Raw genomic sequence first — 19,360 nt, 5'->3', positions numbered from 1 at the left:
TGCAAAATACTACTTTGTAACAAGAGCCTACAGTTGGTTGATGGGAGTAGGGCTGGTGGAGAAAGAAAATGGACTGTTCATGATGTACTCAAAGAGCACAGACTTAAAACTGTGAACCTGAATGGAAGGAGGATGACACCACTGTTGTTGTTCAGTAAATAAATCATTTCTGACTCTTGCAACCCCATGGACTGCAGCATGCCAGGCTTCCCTGTCCTTCACTATATCCTGGTGTTTAGATTTATCTCCATTGATTCATTGGTGGTATCTAACCATCTCATCCTTTGCTCTACCCTCTTCTCCTTTTGCCTTCAGTCTTTCCCAGCATCAGGGTATTTTCCAGTGAGTCGGCTCCTCGCATTAGGTGGCCAAAGTGTTGCAGCTTCAGCATCAGTCTTTCCGGTGAATATTCAGGGTTGATGTCCTTTAGGATTGACTGATTTGATCTTGCTGTCCAAGGGACTCTCAAGAGTCTTCTCCAGCAGCACTTTGGAAAGCATCAATTCTTTGATGCTCTGCTTTCTTTTGGTCCAACTATCACATCTGCCCATGACTACTGGAAAAACCATAGCTTTCATGGATCACAGCCTTGTCATGGTGAAAGGGCTTGCTTGCATAACTCAATAAAGCTATGAACCGTGCCATGAAGGGCCACCCAAGACAAATGGGACATAGTGGAGAGTTCTGACGAAACATGGTCCACTGGAGGAGGGAATGACAAACCACTGCAGTATTCTTGCTATGAGAACCCCATGAACAGATTCAAATGGCATCACTGAGGGTATATTTTTTCCTGTGGGGAAGATACATAGACATGAGATTGAGGTAAATGTGAAAAAAGAAGAATCAGAGGCAAAAATCTAAGACTGTATGTCTTCTGTATCTTAATTAGCTCTAGAGTAGTAAAGGCAGCATCCTCCTGTTTTTTTGCTTTGTCCCTGAGGTTGGTAAAAACGCTTATCCTTCAGTGCCTGTTTCAAATGTCTCTTCTGTAAGATTTTCCCCAGACCCTCCGACTCCGGTGTGATGGTTCTCCTGACCTGTTGCTCATTTACTGAGCACTTTGTTATTCAGCTGTCAGGGAATACGTTTTACCTGTAAGAGACCATTGTACACCGATACATATATATGTGTGTGTGTGTGTGTGTATAGATGTTGATATATTGGCAAATAGATGGGTGAAAAGTGGAAACAGTGTCAAATTTTTTTTCTCGGGTTCCAGAATCACTGCAGATGGTGACTACACCCACAAAATTAAAAGATGCTTGCTCCTTGGAAGAAAAGCCATGGCAAACGTAGACGGCATATTAAAGAGCAGAGATATCACTTTGCCGACAGAGGTCCATTTGGTCAAAGCTATGGTTTTTCCAGTAGTCATTGGTGCCAATGTGAGAGTTGGACCACAAAGAAATCTGAGTGCCGAAGAACTGATACTTTTGAATTGTGGTGCTGGAGAAGAATCTTGAGAGTCCCTTGGACGGCAAGGTGATGAAACCAGTCAGTCCTAAAGGAAAGCAACCCTGAATGTTCTCTGGCAGGACGAAAGCAAAAGCTCCAGTACTTCAACCACCTGATGCGAAAAGACAACCTATTGGAAACGACCCTGATACTGGGAAAGACTGAGGGCGGGAGGAGAAGGGAGTGACAGAGGATGAGATGGTTAGATGGCATCACTGACTCAATGGAAATGAGTTTGACCAAACTCCAAGACATAGTGAAGGACAGGGAAGCCTGGCATGCTGTAGGCCATGGGGTCGCAAGGAGCTGGACATGACTTAGCAACTGAACAATAGCATACATTGACAAAGATATTTTCACAAACTCAATTTTTACAAGAATATTTTGAGATAGGTTTTACTGAATCCATTTCATTTATAAACAAACAGCCTTAAGTGACTGACATGTAGTTAAACATTTAGTAAATAGTAAAAATGGGATTGAAAGTCTGATTTATTGACGTGACTCTATGGCACACTCAGTTCAGTTCAGTTCAGTTCAGTTCAGTTCAGTCGCTCAGTCATGTCCGACTCTCTGTGACCCCATGAACTGCAGCATGCCAGGCCTCCCTGTTCATCCCCATCTCCCGGAGTTCATTCAGACTCACGTCCATCAAGTCTGTGATGCCATCCAGCCATCTCATCCTCTGTCGTCCCCTTCTCCTCCTGCCCCCGATCCCTCCCAGCATCAGAGTCTTTTCCAGTGAGTCAACTCGTCTCATGAGGTGGCCAAAGTACTGGAGTTTCAGCTTTAGCATCATTCCTTTCAAAGAAATCCCAGGGTTGATCTCCTTCAGAATGGACTGGTTGGATCTCCTTGCAGTCCAAGGGACTCTCAAGAGTCTTCTCCAACACCGCAGTTCAAAAGCATCAATTCTTCGGCGCTCAGCCTTTTTCACAGTCCAACTCTCACATCCATACATGACCACAGTAAAAACCATAGCCTTGACTAGATGGACCTTAGTCGGCAAAGTAATGTCTCTGCTTTTGAATATACTAACTAGGTTGGTCATAACTTTTCTTCCAAGGAGTAAGCGTCTTTTAATTTCATGGCTGCAATCACCATCTGCAGTGATTCTGGAGCCCAAAAAAATAGTCTGACACTGTTTCCGCTGTTTCCCTATCTATTTCCCATGAAGTGATGGCACCGGATGCCATGATCTTCGTTTTCTGAACGTTGAGCTTTAAGCCAACTTTTTCGCTCTCCTCTTTCACTTTCATCAAGAGGCTTTTTAGCTCCTCTTCACTTTCTGCCGTAAGGGTGGTGTCATCCGCATATCTGAGGTTATTGTCATAAACCCCCTCCTATATTTCTCTGTTTTTCTCTTTATCACTACTTCCTAGTTTACTTTGTAGCCTTTGCTGCTGCTGCTGCTAAGTCGCTTCAGTCGTGTCTGACTCTGTGCGACCCCATAGACGGCAGCCCACCAGGCTCCCCTGTCCCTGGGATTCTCCAGGTAAGAACACTGGAGTGGGTTGCCATTTCTTTCTCCAGTGCATGAAAGTGAAAAGTGCAAGTGAAGTCGCTCAGTCGTGTCCGATTCTTCGCGACCCCATGGACTGCAGCCTACCAGGCTCCTCTATCCACGGGATTTTCCAGGCAAGAGTACTGGAGTGAGGTGCCATCACCTTCTCCATTCGTAGCATTTAGTACATGGTAATTTTAAAAATCTGTTTCCTTATTAAAATATAAGCTCCATGCAGCAGAGATTGTCTCTTAGTCACTGTGAAGTCTAGTAGTCACACAGTGCCTGATAAGTATCTTTCAGTAAATATTGATGCTTTCTGAGTTCAAATACAAATACCAGGCAGTGTTAAACACTACAGGTTCATTGGAAAAAAATTAGTCCATAGGAAAACTACGAGTTCTTTTACTTTAGAAGTTTTTTTTATCATCTACACAGATAAACCCAGGTGCTTTAGAAGATAAATAGGCACAAAATACAGTGGATTATAAATGAAGGAATGTTTACTTTTCTAATTACCCATTAGTAGATACCCATTCAAAAAGCAGAAAATAAGTGGCCTGTAAATCTCCACTTAGAGAAGTCATCATTAATATTTGAGAATGTTTGTATATTTTTTTTATTGTCTTTTTCTCCTACTATTCAGTCCATGGATTATCCAGGCCAAAATACTGGTGTGGGTAGCCTTTCCATTCTCCCAGGGGATCTTCCCAACCCTGGGATCAAACCCAGGTCTCCCACATTGCAGGCAGGTTCTTTACCAGCTAAGCCACAAGAGAAGCCCAAGAATACTGGAGTGAGTATAGCCTATCCCTTCTCCAGTGGATCTTCCCAACCCAGGAATCAAATCCAGGTCTCCTTCATTACAGGCAAATTCTTTCCCAACTGAGCTATCAGGGAAGCCCTTGTTTTAATACTCCCTGACATTTAGAAAGATATATCCCTAACATTTGGAAAACTTCCTGGCTCATAGTAAACACTCAACAATTATTGTTGAATGGAAGAATATTGCATGAATTATTGGATCAATGAGTAGGAAAAGTTTTAAGGCTTTGATAAACATTCGCAAATTTCTGGGAAGGTTGTTTCAGTTTAGACTTACATCAACAATATGTAAAGAATCCTTTTTTTCCTCAGTTTTTTTGAGTTAAATTTAGTCTTGGAAAACAAACACATGTTGATCTAGTGATTCCATGGCAGTTGTGGTAGAGAGAGAAGCCATTAGCAGAGACATGGCAATATGAAGCAACATGGTAATAAATTCAAGGAATTACAAGTAGTACATATGGCTAAAATAGAAGGTTTAACCATTGGCACCTCACATCCTATAATTAAAGGGAAGGCTTTGAAGAACATTAAGAGCTAAAATAATGTTAAGTATATACATTAGAGCAGTCTGGCACCACAGTATTAAGGTATTAATAGCAAGTGGGTGAATGTTATTGGACCTAGAGGGCAAGAAACTGGGAGAACGGCAGGAACAGGACAACAGTCTGTCAGTCTTCAATAAGTAATGTAATTGAAAGAGAAGTGAATGAATGACATTAAAAACTGGTATAACTCACTTAAGTCTCAAAGGAAGAGTTTTTCATGTAGGAAAAGTAAGCGGCCTTGTTCAAAAGACTGCATTCACAGTGTCCTTGAGATCTACATAGAACGCATAGTGGGACTAGAGATGCAGTTACCCACAAGAGCTCTGTACAGGACTCTCTTGTCTGGTGGCATGAACCCACATGAATTGCATGGGAGGCAACAAAGATTTCTGAGAATTCATGCCAGCAGAAATGTCTGCCAGCATGAACTGAAGGGGACATAAATGGGATGAAATGAATGAAGGCTATTGGAATTCTGGAACTCTGGAATACTGGGTGGATCAATAGGGCTGTTCTGTTTTGAACATGTTACCTTTCCCCAAAAAAGGAAGAATGACACCCTGTCCCCCCCACCCCCCGCCAAAATGGAGCAGAGTTTGGGAGGATTCGTGTTCCATCATGGACCTAGATCACACAGGCTTTGCCAGTAACCGTCTCCTTGGTTGGGTTTCAGAGAGGTTGAGGGCACTTAACTGGCACTATTTTTCAAGTGGGAGATAGTTGAGTGATTAAATACTATATATTGCTTTTAGAACAAGTAATTGAAACATTTAAGGTTTTAAAAGTGATTGAAAGACAAGTAATTAAAACAGTTTGGTGATTAATATTAATTATAATTGTAGAATATTAGTCAATTTATGATGGTATATAATATGATAAAGTCAAATGATTTTTGTATTCTTGACTACCTGATATAGAGAAAAAACAAATGTCAAAGTCAATCTGTTAATCTTACTGACTCTCAAATCTCTTTGAAGAGTTTTATGTTAAAATTCAAATTAAACTTACCACGTAAGAACAATCACAAAATTATGGAGAAATCTTCTAGTCTTCTGAATGAATATTTTGTCAGCTTTTACAGTATACTGATTAAAAAGTATGTTAAATGGCTACAGTGATGTATTTGTTTATAGACTGGATTGACTTTCTTTAATTAATAAGCCATTCCTGAACTATATCGAAGGTCTGTGGTTTAGTCTTCAGTAACTTTGAAAAGTGAAATTGTTTGGTATTGAATAAGTTTTTTTTAATAGACATTTTCAAAATTTGTAAAAGCAGAGAATAGTTTTATGAACTCTTGTATAAGCGTCAGCAGTCTTTGATAATTGTCAACACACAGCCAATCTTCAGTTGTTTATTCCTTCCCACCTCTACCCTCTCCCTCTTCCCACAACCAGAATATTTTGAAGCAAATCCTAGCTATCATATAATTTCATTTGTAAATTCTTCAGTTAATGTGTTTTGTGGGTATAATTGTGAAAAAGCATCTTTTTATTTTTGGCAGGACACTGGTAATCAAATCATGGCATCCATAGAAGAAATTGCACATCAAATTATCGAACAACAAATGGGAGAGGTATGTCTTATTTACTATTCATTAACTGCTTAACCAAACTGATTTATACAAATAAGTTTGCTAGGTTTTGGTGGCACAGAGATAAAAGATACCCTTGATTGTTGGAATCAAGATTGCCCGGAGAAATATCAATAATATGCAAATGACACCACCCTTATGGCAGAAAGCGAAGAAGAACTGAGGAGCCTCTTGATGAAAGTGAAAGAGGAGAGTGAAAAAGTTGGCTTAAAGCTCAACATTCAGAAAACTAAGATCATGGCATCTGGTCCCATCACTTCATGGCAAATAGATGGGGAAACAGTGTCTGACTTTATTTTTTGGGGGCTCCAAAATCATTGTAGATGGTGATTGCAGCCATGAAATTAAAAGACGCTTACTCCTTGGAAGGAAAGTTATGGCCACCAACCTGCTGCTGCTGCTGCTAAGTTAGTCGTGTCTGACTCTGTGTGACCTCATGGACAGCAGCCTACCAGGCTCCTCTGTCCACGGAATTCTCCAGGCAAGAGTACTGGAGTGGGTTGCCATGTCCTTCTCCAATGACCAACCTAGACAGCATATTAAAAAGCAGAGACATTACTTTGTCAACAAAGGTCCATCTAGTTAAAGCTGTGGTTTTTCGAGTAGTCATATATGGATGTGAGAGTTGGACTATAAAGAAAGCTGAGCGCTGAAGAATTGATGCTTTTGAACTGTGGTGTTGGAGAAGACTCTTGAGAGTCCCTTGGACTGCAAGGAGATCCAGCCAGTCCATCCTAAAGGAGATCAGTCCTGGGTGTTCACTGAAAGGACTAATGTTGAAGCTGAAACTCCAGTACTTTGGCCACCTGACGCGAAGAGCTGACTGATTTGTAAAGACCCTGGTGCTGGGAAAGATTGAGGGCAGGAGGAGAAGGGGACGAAAAAAGATGAGATGGCTGGATGACATCACCAACTCAATGGACATGAGTTTGGGTAGACTCCGGGAGTTGGTGATGGACAGGGAGGCCTGACGTGCTGCAGTTCATGGGGTTGCAAAGAGTCGGATACGACTGAGCAACTGAACTGAACTGATTTCAGTTCACTTTGATCTAGTGAGAGATGGTTGAATAATTGGACAATAAAAATAGAATATGTTCAGTGCTATGATAGGTAATTGTGTAGAGTGTAATTGGGAATTGGGAACATGGAAGAAAAACAGCAAATGAAGAGTTGTGGGGTATGAGGATCTAGTCAGAGACTGTTTCTGGAGGGTGCGAAATCTGAGGTTTACTGGACCATTAGAAGGAGATCTATGACATATAAACAGTTGTGTTCTAGTAAGAAGTTCCATAGTCCAGAGGTTTTCAAAATATCATCTAGGGACTCAGAATCAGCAAGGTCCAAACCATTTTCTCATAATAGTACTAAAATGCTGTTTGTCTTCTCACTATAATTCTCTCACAAATATGTGGTGTAATTTTCCAGAGACTACCCGTTACATGATATGTTAAAATATGTCACAATTTAAAAGGTGTGCATAACTCATTGAACCAGCGTTTTCCAAATGACCAGTGCATGATGTAACAAAATCACTCATAAGTGAAGGATTCACATTGCAGGATAGACCAAGAGATTTTAATATATTGGTTGGCCAAGAAGTTAGTTCGAGTCTCTTGTATCATCTTACAGAAAAACCCAAATGAACTTTTTGACCAACCCAGTAGTTTCTGATTCTACATTGCAACTAACCTCTAAAAAGCTATCACTTTTCAAGTTTTGATGTCATATCAAAGAACAGTTGACACAATTTGAAGAAGCAATTAAGATATTCTTCCCCTTTTTACGCAAAAAATATAAGGCTGGATTTTCTTTCTTTCTTTTAACCAAAACAGCCTTTGCAGCAGATTGAATGCACAGGCACGTATGAGTATCCAGCTTCTATTAAGCCAGACATTGAATCTGTTTGCAAAAATGTAAATCAGTGCCTCTGTCCTCCACTAATTTTTTTGTTTGTTTGGAAAATGTACTTATTTTTCATTAAATAAATATGTTAATATTTAATGAGTTATTTTAAAATGAAATAATATTTTAAATTTTTTCTATTTGAATTTCAATATGGTAAATATCAATAGATACAACCTATGTAAATAAAAGCTGTTTGGGCTCTCAGTGATTTTTATTTATTTATTTAGGCATGTAAAGAAATCCTAAGACCTGAGAACTGTTTCCATAATCTATTTACTCTTCTTTATTGAAGGCTACTTGGATCACTTCAGTTTCTAATTATAATTATTGTGCGGCAATAAACATACTTTTACCCATCTAAGCAAAGTGTTTCCAGGCAGTAACAGTTGGACCCTGCATGTACCTGATGCTCTTGTCTCTAAGAAATAAATGTGAGCCATTAGATTTTTATTCAGTTTACAATTAATATTTCTGATAGGAATATTCTAAAATGAAATGTATAACAGCATAAACTTTACATGGTAAAATTACAGATGAACTGAAACCTCTTATAGGTATCATTGAAAATTGCAGGAATTGTTAGTGGGGAGGATGGAGACTAGACTTGGTAGAAATAACCTATGCAAAACAAAACAGTTAAGACTGCAGCCAGGAAAATAGGGCATGGTAGAAATACTGGTCGTCAACGGAAACTCAAATTGGTAGTAGCCATAATCAATACAGTGTGCTCTAGACAAAAACTAAATTAGTGATTCAGAACTGTGCTGTAAATTTTGTGCAGAAAACAGTTGTCTTTTTTTTTCTACCACAAGTAAGATCTTTTGTCATCATTAAAAGTACACATTTTAAACAGATTCTTGGACTGGTGGCTCATATTCACCAACTCATTTAACTTTAGCACCTGTCTCATCCCCAGTAGCTTTTCCAGAACTACTACCTTTACCATGTAGCTTCATGAGTTTTCCCAATTCAAACTTGGGCTCCTTTAGCATTTTTTGCTTTTCTAATGAAGACATCATGGAGTGGATAAATAGATTGGCAAGTCTTTTCCAGTGCTATCTGAAATCAATTTATTGACCGCCTCTTTCAAGTCATTCATCTGCACCTCTCAGGTCATTATTTTTATCATCTTCTTGGGGATCTGGCATACCTGCTAGTGCTGAGCGTAAAAGGTTTTCCAAATCTGATGGTTGCGTTTGTTAGTTACCACACAGAACAGATGAAGCAAGTAACCATCGGTAGTCTTGACATCAACATGAGCTTCAATCATGGTTTACCGCTTTTTGACCATGGAATACAACATTACGGATAAGATCCATGCCATGGAAATTAGTCAGGCAGTTTTTGCCCTGAACATTCTCAATAATTGGCTTGGATTTTCTAAATGTTACTTCATCACTCTGCAGATTAGCAAGACTCACTTCAAAAACATAATCTTTGAGGCCATCTGATGTGATTTTGGTTCCTTGAGTTCTTGGGAACAGTGTTTTCCCAGTATTCCTTATATTGAACATAGCTGGTGCTTTCACATCATACCAATCTTATTTGGAAACTGGGTCAGCCACTTTCTTCTTGGCTCTCTTTTTGCCTCCTCTCGTGAGGCGCTGGTTCTTGTCGACCACCGTGGGGCTGCTCAGAGAGCCAGAAAAGGTAAAAAGTAGTCTTGAAAATAATTTCAGAGAAATGGGAAAAACTTGGAAACAAATCAGCTTTGCCATTTTAAAATTGAATTCAGGGAATTTAATTGGCTTAATGAGTTTTTTTCCGTAAAATATTTGCTAAGCTACAACGAAAACCCTCAATGCTAGGCTATTCTTTTTATTCATGAACTTTTTCTTCTCCAGACTGCTCTGTCTCAGTAAATGACAGTTCTGTCCTAATTGGTCAGGCCAAAATTTCATGATCATCCTCGACTCTTCTCTCCTCATATTCCATATCCAGTCCAGCAGCGTATCTTGTCGCCTCTCCCTCTATAAAATGTCCCAGACCGCTTTTTACCGCTAGCGTGGCTACTGCCCTGGTCTTGGCCTGTGTCTCTGCCTGTGTACAGTGCCCAGGTGCTGCCAGTGTTTATGCACTGGCTTCCTTTCTGGTCTCCCTTAATTCTGCTCTTAAACATTCACAGTCTGATCTTTACACTAAATCTAGAAAGATGCTGTTTGCAAAACATCCTGCCACGTCTCTGCTCTATAAGCCCTTCAGTGGATCTCCATGTCATCCAGGAGGAAATCAGATGTTGTATGGCCTACAAGACCCTTTTCAGTTTGGCCCTTTTTGTTTCTCACATCCCACTTCCGATCATAAATCTCTCTCCCATCCAGTTTCATTCACACAGCTCTCTTGCTGTGTCTCTTGCCTCAGCAATATCAAATACAGTCTTCCTGCCCCACAGGCTGCTTCCTCTACTAGGGATGCATTTCCCCTAGCTAGTCCTAAGCCTTGGTCTGTTCCTTCACTCAGGTCTGTGCTGAGATATTATCTCCTCGTCACTCTCATTCCATTAATAACCCCCAGCTTACCCTGCTTTATTTTACTTTGTAACACATAATACCACCTGACAATATTATTTGCTTGTTTTTTATCTGCCTTTCCTCACTAAAGTTAAAGCTTTATGAGAATAAAAATTTTGTTTTATTTATTGTTATATCCAGGGACCCAGAACAAACAGCGATTGGCAAATAGAATATACCCAGTATATGTTTATGTATATGAAAGGTAGAAAGGAGGGGAAGGGAAGGAATCAAAATAGTGAAGTCCAAGTGTTCTTACTATTGTAGCTTTATTTACACATTTGTTTATTTCTGTAGGGTAGGATGTCATCGAAGTAGAATTGCTAGATTAAATGGTATGTATGTTATGTGTATTACATTGAATCTATGTATGTAATGGTATGCTTTCTAGTCTAGCTTTGTCTGAAGAAATGAGAAAAATTGTCCTTAGAGAAGGAAAAAGATTAAATTGACTTAATTACTAATGACATGATTGTATTAGATTGTTACAGAGCAGCCTACTGGCCAGAAAATCCAGATTGTGACAGCACTTGATCATAATACCCAAGGCAAACAGTTCATTCTGACAAATCACGATGGCTCTACTCCAAACAAAGTCATTCTGGCCAGGCAAGACTCTACTCCAGGAAAAGTTTTCTTCACGACCCCAGATGCAGCAGGTGTCAACCAGTTATTTTTTACAACTCCTGATTTGTCTACACAACAGCTCCAGGTAAATTCAGAGTTTCTCTTTAATCTTATCCTTGAAAAAAAGAAAAAGCATATCATAAAATAAGTCCTGACATTAAGACTTTATATCCTGCATGTTCAGTAGGAAAAGATCTTGTATAAAATTAGGTGCTACCTTCTCCTATGGGCCACTATACTTTTCCTCACACATGCTCACAGCGTATATTTTGGTGGGTTTTTAGTGGCATATAGTAAGATCCGCTCTGGCTGGTTTGGGCAGGAAGGAATTTAACAAAGAATGTAGAGAGCTCAAAGTACTGATAGAAAGGCTGAAGGAACACTTGTAGGTCAGGTTTCCAAGAATAACTATGGGAGCCTGCTTCAGAACTTGATTCTAGGTGACCTTCTGCTTTTGCAGTTAGGAAACTTCCAAATCAGGAGCATCTATAGAATTCTGTGACTGCAGTTTCCAAGACCAAGATGCCTCTGTTGTGAACAAGCAGCTGCCAGATCAAGAAGTCCATATTATAGCTAGCAGCTTTGTGGCCTTTGCTTCCCTTTTGTCATACATCTTCACTAATGTAGTAAGCAGTCTAGCCTATGGGATGCTCTAACACTGGAACTCAGTCAGTACTGTAAATTAACTTTACATTGTTTTTTATTTTTGCTAGTTATATATTATTCTTCAAAGAGCCAGCTAAGGCTTTTATACAATTACGTAGCTGCTGTTTTTACCACTGGTTGCTATGTTTGAATATAAAAACAGTGAACCCTTAAGTTGGCCTCCAGAAGCTTTGGTGAGGGTACTAACTTAAAATTGGATTCCATATTTTGTGATGAAAAGCTAAAAGAAAAATTCCTTTTAGAATTGAAAAGCTCCAAATTCGTAAGATACAAAATTATGCCTATATATCCTCATAGATTCTATTATTCTTCCAGTTACACAATTTTATATTACTTTTAAAAACAGTTAATGTAGAAAATGGATAAAATATATAAAGTTATTAGAAAGAAGTCACTAAAAAAATGTGTGGCATTATCCATACCCTGATTTCTTTATTTTTTTTTTTTCATAAACAGGCTTGATTTTCTTAAGAACAGTTTTGTATTTACAGAAATACTGAGCATTTAGTATAGAGAGTTCCCATATAATCGCCCAACACACAATTACTTATTAACATTCTACATTAGTGTGATATATTTATTACAAATAATGAACCGGTAGTATTTATACATTAGCTAAATTCCATAGCTTTCCCTAATTCTTACCTAACGTCTGTCTGTTCCAGGATACCAAATTATAGTACATTTGTTTCGTTTCCTTTGACTCCTCTTATCTGTGACTTTCCTTACATTTGGTGACTTTGATAGTTTTAAGTTATGCTGGTCAGGTATATTATAAATTGCCTTACTGTGGGACTTGGTCTGATGTTTTTTTCATGGTTAGACTGGGGTTGTGGGTTTGGGGGAGTAGTTAGCAGACGTTAAGTGCCGTTTTCATCACATCATTCCAAGGGTACTTCCTATCATCATATTTATGACTGGTGACATCAGTTGGCTGAAAAGGTGTATATCAGATTTCTTTGAAGTTAATCTTTTTGAAAGGTTTTCTTTATTTAAAAAATAAAAATAATATCAGTACTTTGCATCTCTAAGAGCAATGAAAGAGAAACAGGTATAGGATGGAATTCCCCTGGGCCAAGATTTGATTTCTGTTCTAGTGACCTAAGATGGGATGTGGGCAGGCCCATTAACCTCAGTGTCTCTTCCACCCTTAGGAAATTAACAAATAAAAGATTAGCACTGTTTGCAGTAGATATGCTATTTTTGAAAAGATAGATGTTTGTCAGAGATGTTTTCAAAGGATATCTAATACCAGAAATTGTTTTTAAGTTTTCACTGAAGACTGATTTTTATGGTGATATAAGAAGAAATTATGCTACTGTAACATAGTAAGGGACAGCTGTTTTATTTTTGAAAAATTTTTTTGGCCTTGCTGCATGGCATGCAGGATCTTAGTTACTCAACCAGGGGTCAAACGCAGACCCTCAGCAGTGAAAGCACAGAGTCCTAACCACTGGACCACCAAGGAATTCCCTGGGACAGCTATTTTAATGACTATTTAAAGTTTTTAAAATCAGAATTGTTCATGAAGGCATTCACACCCCTAAGAGAAGGAAGAGTCAAAGTAGAGGATTATTTTGTGAGCTGTTTTAAAGCAGGGGTAGGTTTTTACCATTTTGAAGCTTGAATTTAATTTGTTCACATTTCAAAAGATTGAAAGAAAATGACAGACTGAAGGATAAACCTAAAAGAAGAAACTAGTATTTCTTTGTATTATATTAGCTGTACCTAGTGATGAGCTCTTAATATAGTTTAAAGAGTTTAGTAATTTGCCCAAGGCCACTCCATCTAGTCCCTAATAATTTGCTGTCATTAACAGACTCCAGAGTCCGTGTTCTCAACCTCTGCACCTAACCCAATCCTTAGACAGCTGAATGAAAAGTTTATACCTTTGTACATCAGTCATGTTCCATAGTTAAAGTAAATGCTTCAACAGATTTCTTTTTTCTTCATAACCTTTTTATATTTAAAAAAGTTAGATTTCTCTTTTTATGCTATTATAGCTTATTTTAGTCATATCATTCTATGGGGAAATGTTCTGAGTTATTCAAAGACAAATGTCACAATAGGACAGATAACTTCTACAGTAATTTGATGTGATCCGTATGAATAGTGAATACTTTGTGGGTGAGATACAGTGAAAAATATACTCATGTATTTGTGTGTTTAAGACCCTTTTTACTTTAATGAATTGTTATGGAACAAACCAAAAAGGTATTATTTCTGTCTGTACTTTTTATAACATTGAAATTTTAATCTTTATGTAAAGAAAATTAAGAATAGTTTAATTGATACATGCATAATAATAGAGTTCAAAGTTTCAGAATAACTTACAAAAAAGAAAGCAAAAAGTAATATGAAAGTTCTTTTAATTTTTTACATAAGAGTATTACTGAGTAACAACAAATTATTGTTTTCTTGTTTGTTTGTTTGTTTGGGGGGGTTTCTTTAGTTCTTAACAGATAATTCTTCCTCAGAACAAGGACCAAATAAGGTTTTTGATCTTTGCGTAGTATGTGGAGACAAAGCATCAGGTAATACTACAAATAACCTGCTATATTTGTTGTGTTGTTAAAATAACTGCCTTACTACTGCATTTCTTCTACTGAAAGTAAAAAGTAAAATAAAGGAACCTGTTGTTTTTATGGTTCATATTTGTAGCCTATGAAATTTAACTGATTTTCCCCCAGAGCTTTTTATTCACCTGAAGGTTTTTTATTTCACTGCAGTTTAATGTGATCTTGCAATGACATAAAATGCATATTTCAAAGAATTATGAAAGGCAGTTTCACTTTTTTGAAAGTAAACTGAACATGTGGAAATTTTTCTGAATGTGAAACCAGTTTTGTCAAAAGTTTTGCTTAAAAATTAGTTGTGATCCTTAATAACATATAACATTAGATTATTAATCTGCCTGTTGAGCCCTGTTCTCATTCTAGGAATACAGAGTAATAGATTACTGAGGTGGAAAAGCTCTGGTGAACCCTGATGAAATGCTCTGCATAGTTGAGCAGACATTTCTCCAGGCCTGTTTTTAGTTCTCAGGTTTACACCGTTTTAGTTCTGGCCATTGTTCCTTCATGCCCAGAAATACATACCCATATTTATTCATATATATTCATAAGTACCAGTGAGATAAGTTTAAGGGCCCAGCTTGTTTTCCTTCATCATTTTTATCTTTCCCATAGCTTCATTACAAAACTTGTACTAGAGCTTTTCCTGGAGTATGTTCAGTTTGTTAATAGTTTTTATGCGAAGGATATGGTTTGTGAAAATGATAAGTTTATCAAAGTGTAACAGATTTCTCCAGAAATTTAAAGGTGGGACTCACTATGAGGAAGGATGATTAGATTTCAAATACTAACTGACATTATATCCTTTTTTTAGAGCATAGTTTTCAGAATAAAATAGCTTTATAAAGTATATTTTTGTTGTTAAGTTGCTAAGTCATGTCCAGCTCTTTGGACCCCATGGACTATAGCCCTCCAGGTTCCTCTGTCCATGGGATGTCCCAGGCAAGAATACTAGAGTAGGTTGCCATTTCCTACTCCAAGGGATCTTCTCAACCTGGGCATCAAACCTGCATCTTTTGCATTGGCAGGTGGAGAAGGAAATGGCAACCCACTCCAGTATTCTTGCCTGGAGAATCCCATGGACGGAGGACCTTGGTGGGCTACAGTCCACGGGTCACAAAGAGTTGGACACGACTGAGCGACTTCACTTTTCTTTACCACTAAGCCAGCAGGGAAACCCTTAAATAGTATATAATAGAATTGTCCTTTGTAAGTGATCTCAGAAGTGAAAGTAGTTTTTATATCATGGGTTATGGGTGATTTTGTTTCTTCTCTTTCCCAAATTTTCCATGTCATTGTTAAAAGTACTTTACAAAATTCAAAATCTCATATTGTGTAGTATATTTTATCGGAGAATTGTTTGTGTCATTCTCTGGTAGTTCGTAAAAAAAAAAAAAATCATGTCATAAATTCAGAAATCTCAGTTTCAGCTCATGCTTTAAGGGTAGATGTGGGCGGGCCTACTTCATTTCAGTTCTGAAAAAATGTGACTTTTGTATTTTCTTGAACATTTGTTTCTAGGGCGTCATTATGGAGCAGTAACTTGTGAAGGCTGCAAAGGATTTTTTAAAAGAAGTATCCGAAAAAATTTAGTTTATTCATGTCGAGGATCAAAGGACTGTATTATTAATAAACACCATCGAAATCGCTGTCAATACTGCAGGTTACAAAGATGTATTGCGTTTGGAATGAAACAAGACTGTATGTATTAGCTTTTAAGGAGAAAATACTTTTAAGAATTCAGGCAAACTCCTAGAAATTACATGTTAAAATATGTCAAATATATATCGTTTTTAATTTAAAGTTTTCCAACAAAAATATAGAAATATGTGAATGTGTATTTTTTGTATGTTCAACAGATCTTAACTGAATGCCTATAATGCCAGGCATGTAATTTTAGTTTGGATCTGGTAATAATAATTTTTTTTTAAAAATTTAGTTTAGTTTTTCACCAAACTATTAATACTAAAGTGGTTAATAAGGTAATGACAGTACTAGCTTCTGTCATTACCTTAGTATTGATTGAGCTCTCATTGTGCTTTACTCTGTGTATAGCATATAAGTTAACTTATTTGTTCTCACATCAGAATTGTCAGTAGATACTACTGTTAGCCATTTTACGTTTGTGTGAACAGAGGAAATTTAGAAACTTGCCCAAGGTCACATAACTAATAAGTGGCAGAACTTGGATTTGCATCTTGGCAGTCTTGTTTTTCTCAGAAAACGTACATTTAACAACTTCAGTATACTGTCTCCTAAGTATCATGAAATAAAATTGCTGTAAAATTTATTGAAAGTTGCTCAGTCACATCCAACTCCTTGCAACTCCATGGACAGTAGCCCTCCAGGCTCCTCTCTGTCCATGGATTCTCCAGGCCAGAATACTGGAATGGTTAGCCATTCCCTTCTCCAAGGGCTCTTCCCAACCCAGGGATCAAACCCAGGTCTCCCACATTTCAGGCAGATTCTTTACCATCTGAGCTTTACCAGGGAAGGCCATAAAATTTATTACCTCTATTTTTTTATTAACCTCTATTTTATAAATAAAAACTAAGCAGTTGAGTTGCTGCTCAAAAATCTCCTTGCCCTGTACAAATTAAAAAACCAAAAAATTAAAAAAAAAAACTCCCTGCCCTTAATTAAAAAAAGATTTGACTTGGGTCTTTTTGTGGCTCACTGTCAGTATTGTCTTCAGTTGTTTAAATACTTTATTTTTTAATACTCTTAAGTATATTGGATATGTAAAGGACTCCTAACTTCAGGTTTTCCTTCTTGACAGTGAACTTTTAAAAAGTAGGAATTCTGCATTTCTGCTACAACTAGGGCAGGGAGAGAAAAGAGAACAAAAGAGATGCACAGTGGCCAGTTTTACTATTTGAAGCAACTTCGTTGAACTTGAAAAATAATTTCTAAAGATTGATGGTTATCTTTAGAGTTATGGTAACCATGTCTCCCGTAACAACATGGCTGACCTAGAGCTTGCATTTATAATTGCTTATAAATTCTGCATTGTGATATAAATTTGGCACATTTTTGTAGCTGTTCAGTGTGAAAGAAAACCCATTGAAGTATCCAGAGAAAAATCTTCCAACTGTGCTGCTTCAACAGAAAAAATCTACATTCGAAAAGACCTTCGAAGCCCGTTAGCCGCAACTCCAACTTTTGTAACAGATAGTGAAACTGCAAGGTATAGTAAAAAAAAAAAAAAGAAAACAACAGCAACATATATTAAGTAGGTGGTCATTTTTTGTCTTCCCAGTGAAACGAAGGCTAAAATTTGTACTTATTTGTTACAGGTCAGCAGGACTTTTAGATTCAGGAATGTTTGTGAATATTCATCAATCTGGAATAAAAACTGAGTCAACTATGCTGATGACACCAGATAAGGTGTGTTTAGTACAATTAATTTAAAGCTTAAAATTGCTTAAGCTCATAAAAGTTTTCCCTTTTCTCCTCCATCAGTTTGGCCAATTGATTTGGTCCTAAATATTTTGGGTTACAGATTTTTGTTTTTATTTTAATGAAAATTATCAACTGGTAGTATCAAATAACAAAACTAAAAAAATTTGGTAATGAGTTCAGTGTTCCTTATTTAAGGGAAAATAAGATGAGCAGATTACAGTGCTGATAAGCAGTGGAACACTCTAGTGGAGGAATTTTAGACAAGAGTTAGTTTTATAGAGGATTTGAAGCAGCAAAAAGGAAACAGAGGTTGGGATGGGCCCAGAGTTTGGGGTTCCCTGTAATGTTCTCGGGTCCTGCTGTCTAGGGTGAGGTGAGCTCACTAAAGCTGGAGCTGGAGGATTATTACTGGTGTATGATAGGTTTCTTTGACAGATGTTTCCTTTAAGTGCAAACTGACTCAAGTTGCATTCAGTCTGAAACTGAACTGAAGTGTCTGACTAAAGTGTCTGGATCTTTGCAACCCCGTGGACTACAGCACGCCAGGCCTCCCTGTTCATCACCAACTCCCGGAGCTTACTCAAACTCATGTCCATTGAGTTGGTGACTCCATCCAACCATCTCTGTCATCCCCTTCTTTTCCCACCTTCAGTCTTTCTCAGCATGAGGGTCTTTTCCAATGAGTCAGTTCTTCGCATCAGGTGGCCAAAGTATTGGAGCTTCAGCAAGAGTCCTTCCAATGAATATTCAGGACTGATTTTCTTTAGGATGAACTGGTTGGATCTCCTTGCAGTCCAAGGGACTCTCAAGAGTCTTCTCCAACACCACAGTTCAAAAGCATCAGTTCTTTGGCTCTGAGCTTTCTTTATAGTCCAACTCGCACATCCATACATGACTACTGGAAAAACCATAGCTCTGACTAGACGAACCTTTGTTGGCAAAGTAATGTCTCTGCTTTTTAATATGCTGTCTAGGTTGGTCATAGCTTTTCTTCCAAGGAGCAAGTGTCTTTATATTTCATGGCTGTAGTCACCATCTGCAGTGATTTTGGAGCCCAAAAAATAAAGTCTGTCACTGTGTTCATTGTTTCCCCATCTATTGGCCATGAAGTGATGGGACCAGATTCCATGCTCTTAGTTTTCTGAATGTTGAGCTTTAAGCCAACTTTTTCACTCTCCCCTTTCATTTTCATCAAGAGGCTCTTTAGTTCTTTGCTTTCTGCCGTAAGTGTGGTGTGAAATGGGCCAGGTCACTGGAGCAGCCTCTGTTTTGTGAGTCCTGCTAAATTAATTTTATCAGTAGAAATGTTCATTTTTCGCTAGAACCAACTATAGCTTCAATGTGGAAAAGTCTTCTGGGTTTCTTTCATCTTAAGTCTTCAGATATAGAAATGTATAATAAGTATAAAATTCTTTATATTCCTTTTGTGTTCTCCTACAAACTTTTTAGTGTTAAAATGTTGATATTTAAAATATTTCAGGTGAAGAGAAATTCTTCACGCACCTCACTTAAAACACTGACTTGAATCAAGAGTAGGAACAGAATTGCATGAGCTCTCATGCTATGTATCCAAGTCATCTGGGTCCCCTTAGAGATTTGGAGCAGCTCTTTATTGAGCAAGAGGTCTGAAAGAAAAAAAATTTGCTTGTTTAGATCGAGCATGTGGAATTCCGTAGTGTTTGAAAGCCCCTTATAAGAACTGAAAACAAACATTGTTCCTGAAGGCAGATTTCAGAGAGCCTGTTAAC

The 19,360-nt window shown here is 37.9% G+C and overlaps 1 protein-coding gene and 1 pseudogene across 4 annotated transcripts in view; one reads left to right on the top strand and one right to left on the bottom strand.

The window, feature by feature from the left end:
• The window catches only part of NR2C1 (nuclear receptor subfamily 2 group C member 1), a 40,496-nt gene that overhangs the window by 2,698 nt on the left and 18,438 nt on the right, over nt 1-19,360 (top strand). For all 4 annotated transcript variants that reach the window (XM_069584224.1, XM_069584222.1, XM_069584223.1 and 1 more), the window contains exons 2-7: nt 5,840-5,911; nt 10,826-11,056; nt 14,090-14,171; nt 15,732-15,911; nt 17,250-17,397; nt 17,507-17,597. In XM_069584224.1, coding sequence (XP_069440325.1) covers nt 5,858-5,911; nt 10,826-11,056; nt 14,090-14,171; nt 15,732-15,911; nt 17,250-17,397; nt 17,507-17,597 — 786 coding nt within the window. In that variant the 5' untranslated portion in view covers nt 5,840-5,857. The remainder of the gene's footprint in view (nt 1-5,839; nt 5,912-10,825; nt 11,057-14,089; nt 14,172-15,731; nt 15,912-17,249; nt 17,398-17,506; nt 17,598-19,360) is intronic.
• Nucleotides 8,680-9,552, bottom strand: LOC138435190 (small ribosomal subunit protein eS1 pseudogene; annotated as a pseudogene).

The sequence above is a fragment of the Ovis canadensis genome, chromosome 3, assembly GCF_042477335.2.
Source record: "Ovis canadensis isolate MfBH-ARS-UI-01 breed Bighorn chromosome 3, ARS-UI_OviCan_v2, whole genome shotgun sequence".
Classification (NCBI taxonomy): domain Eukaryota; kingdom Metazoa; phylum Chordata; class Mammalia; order Artiodactyla; family Bovidae; genus Ovis; species Ovis canadensis.
This window is presented reverse-complemented; position numbering and strand designations above follow the sequence as displayed.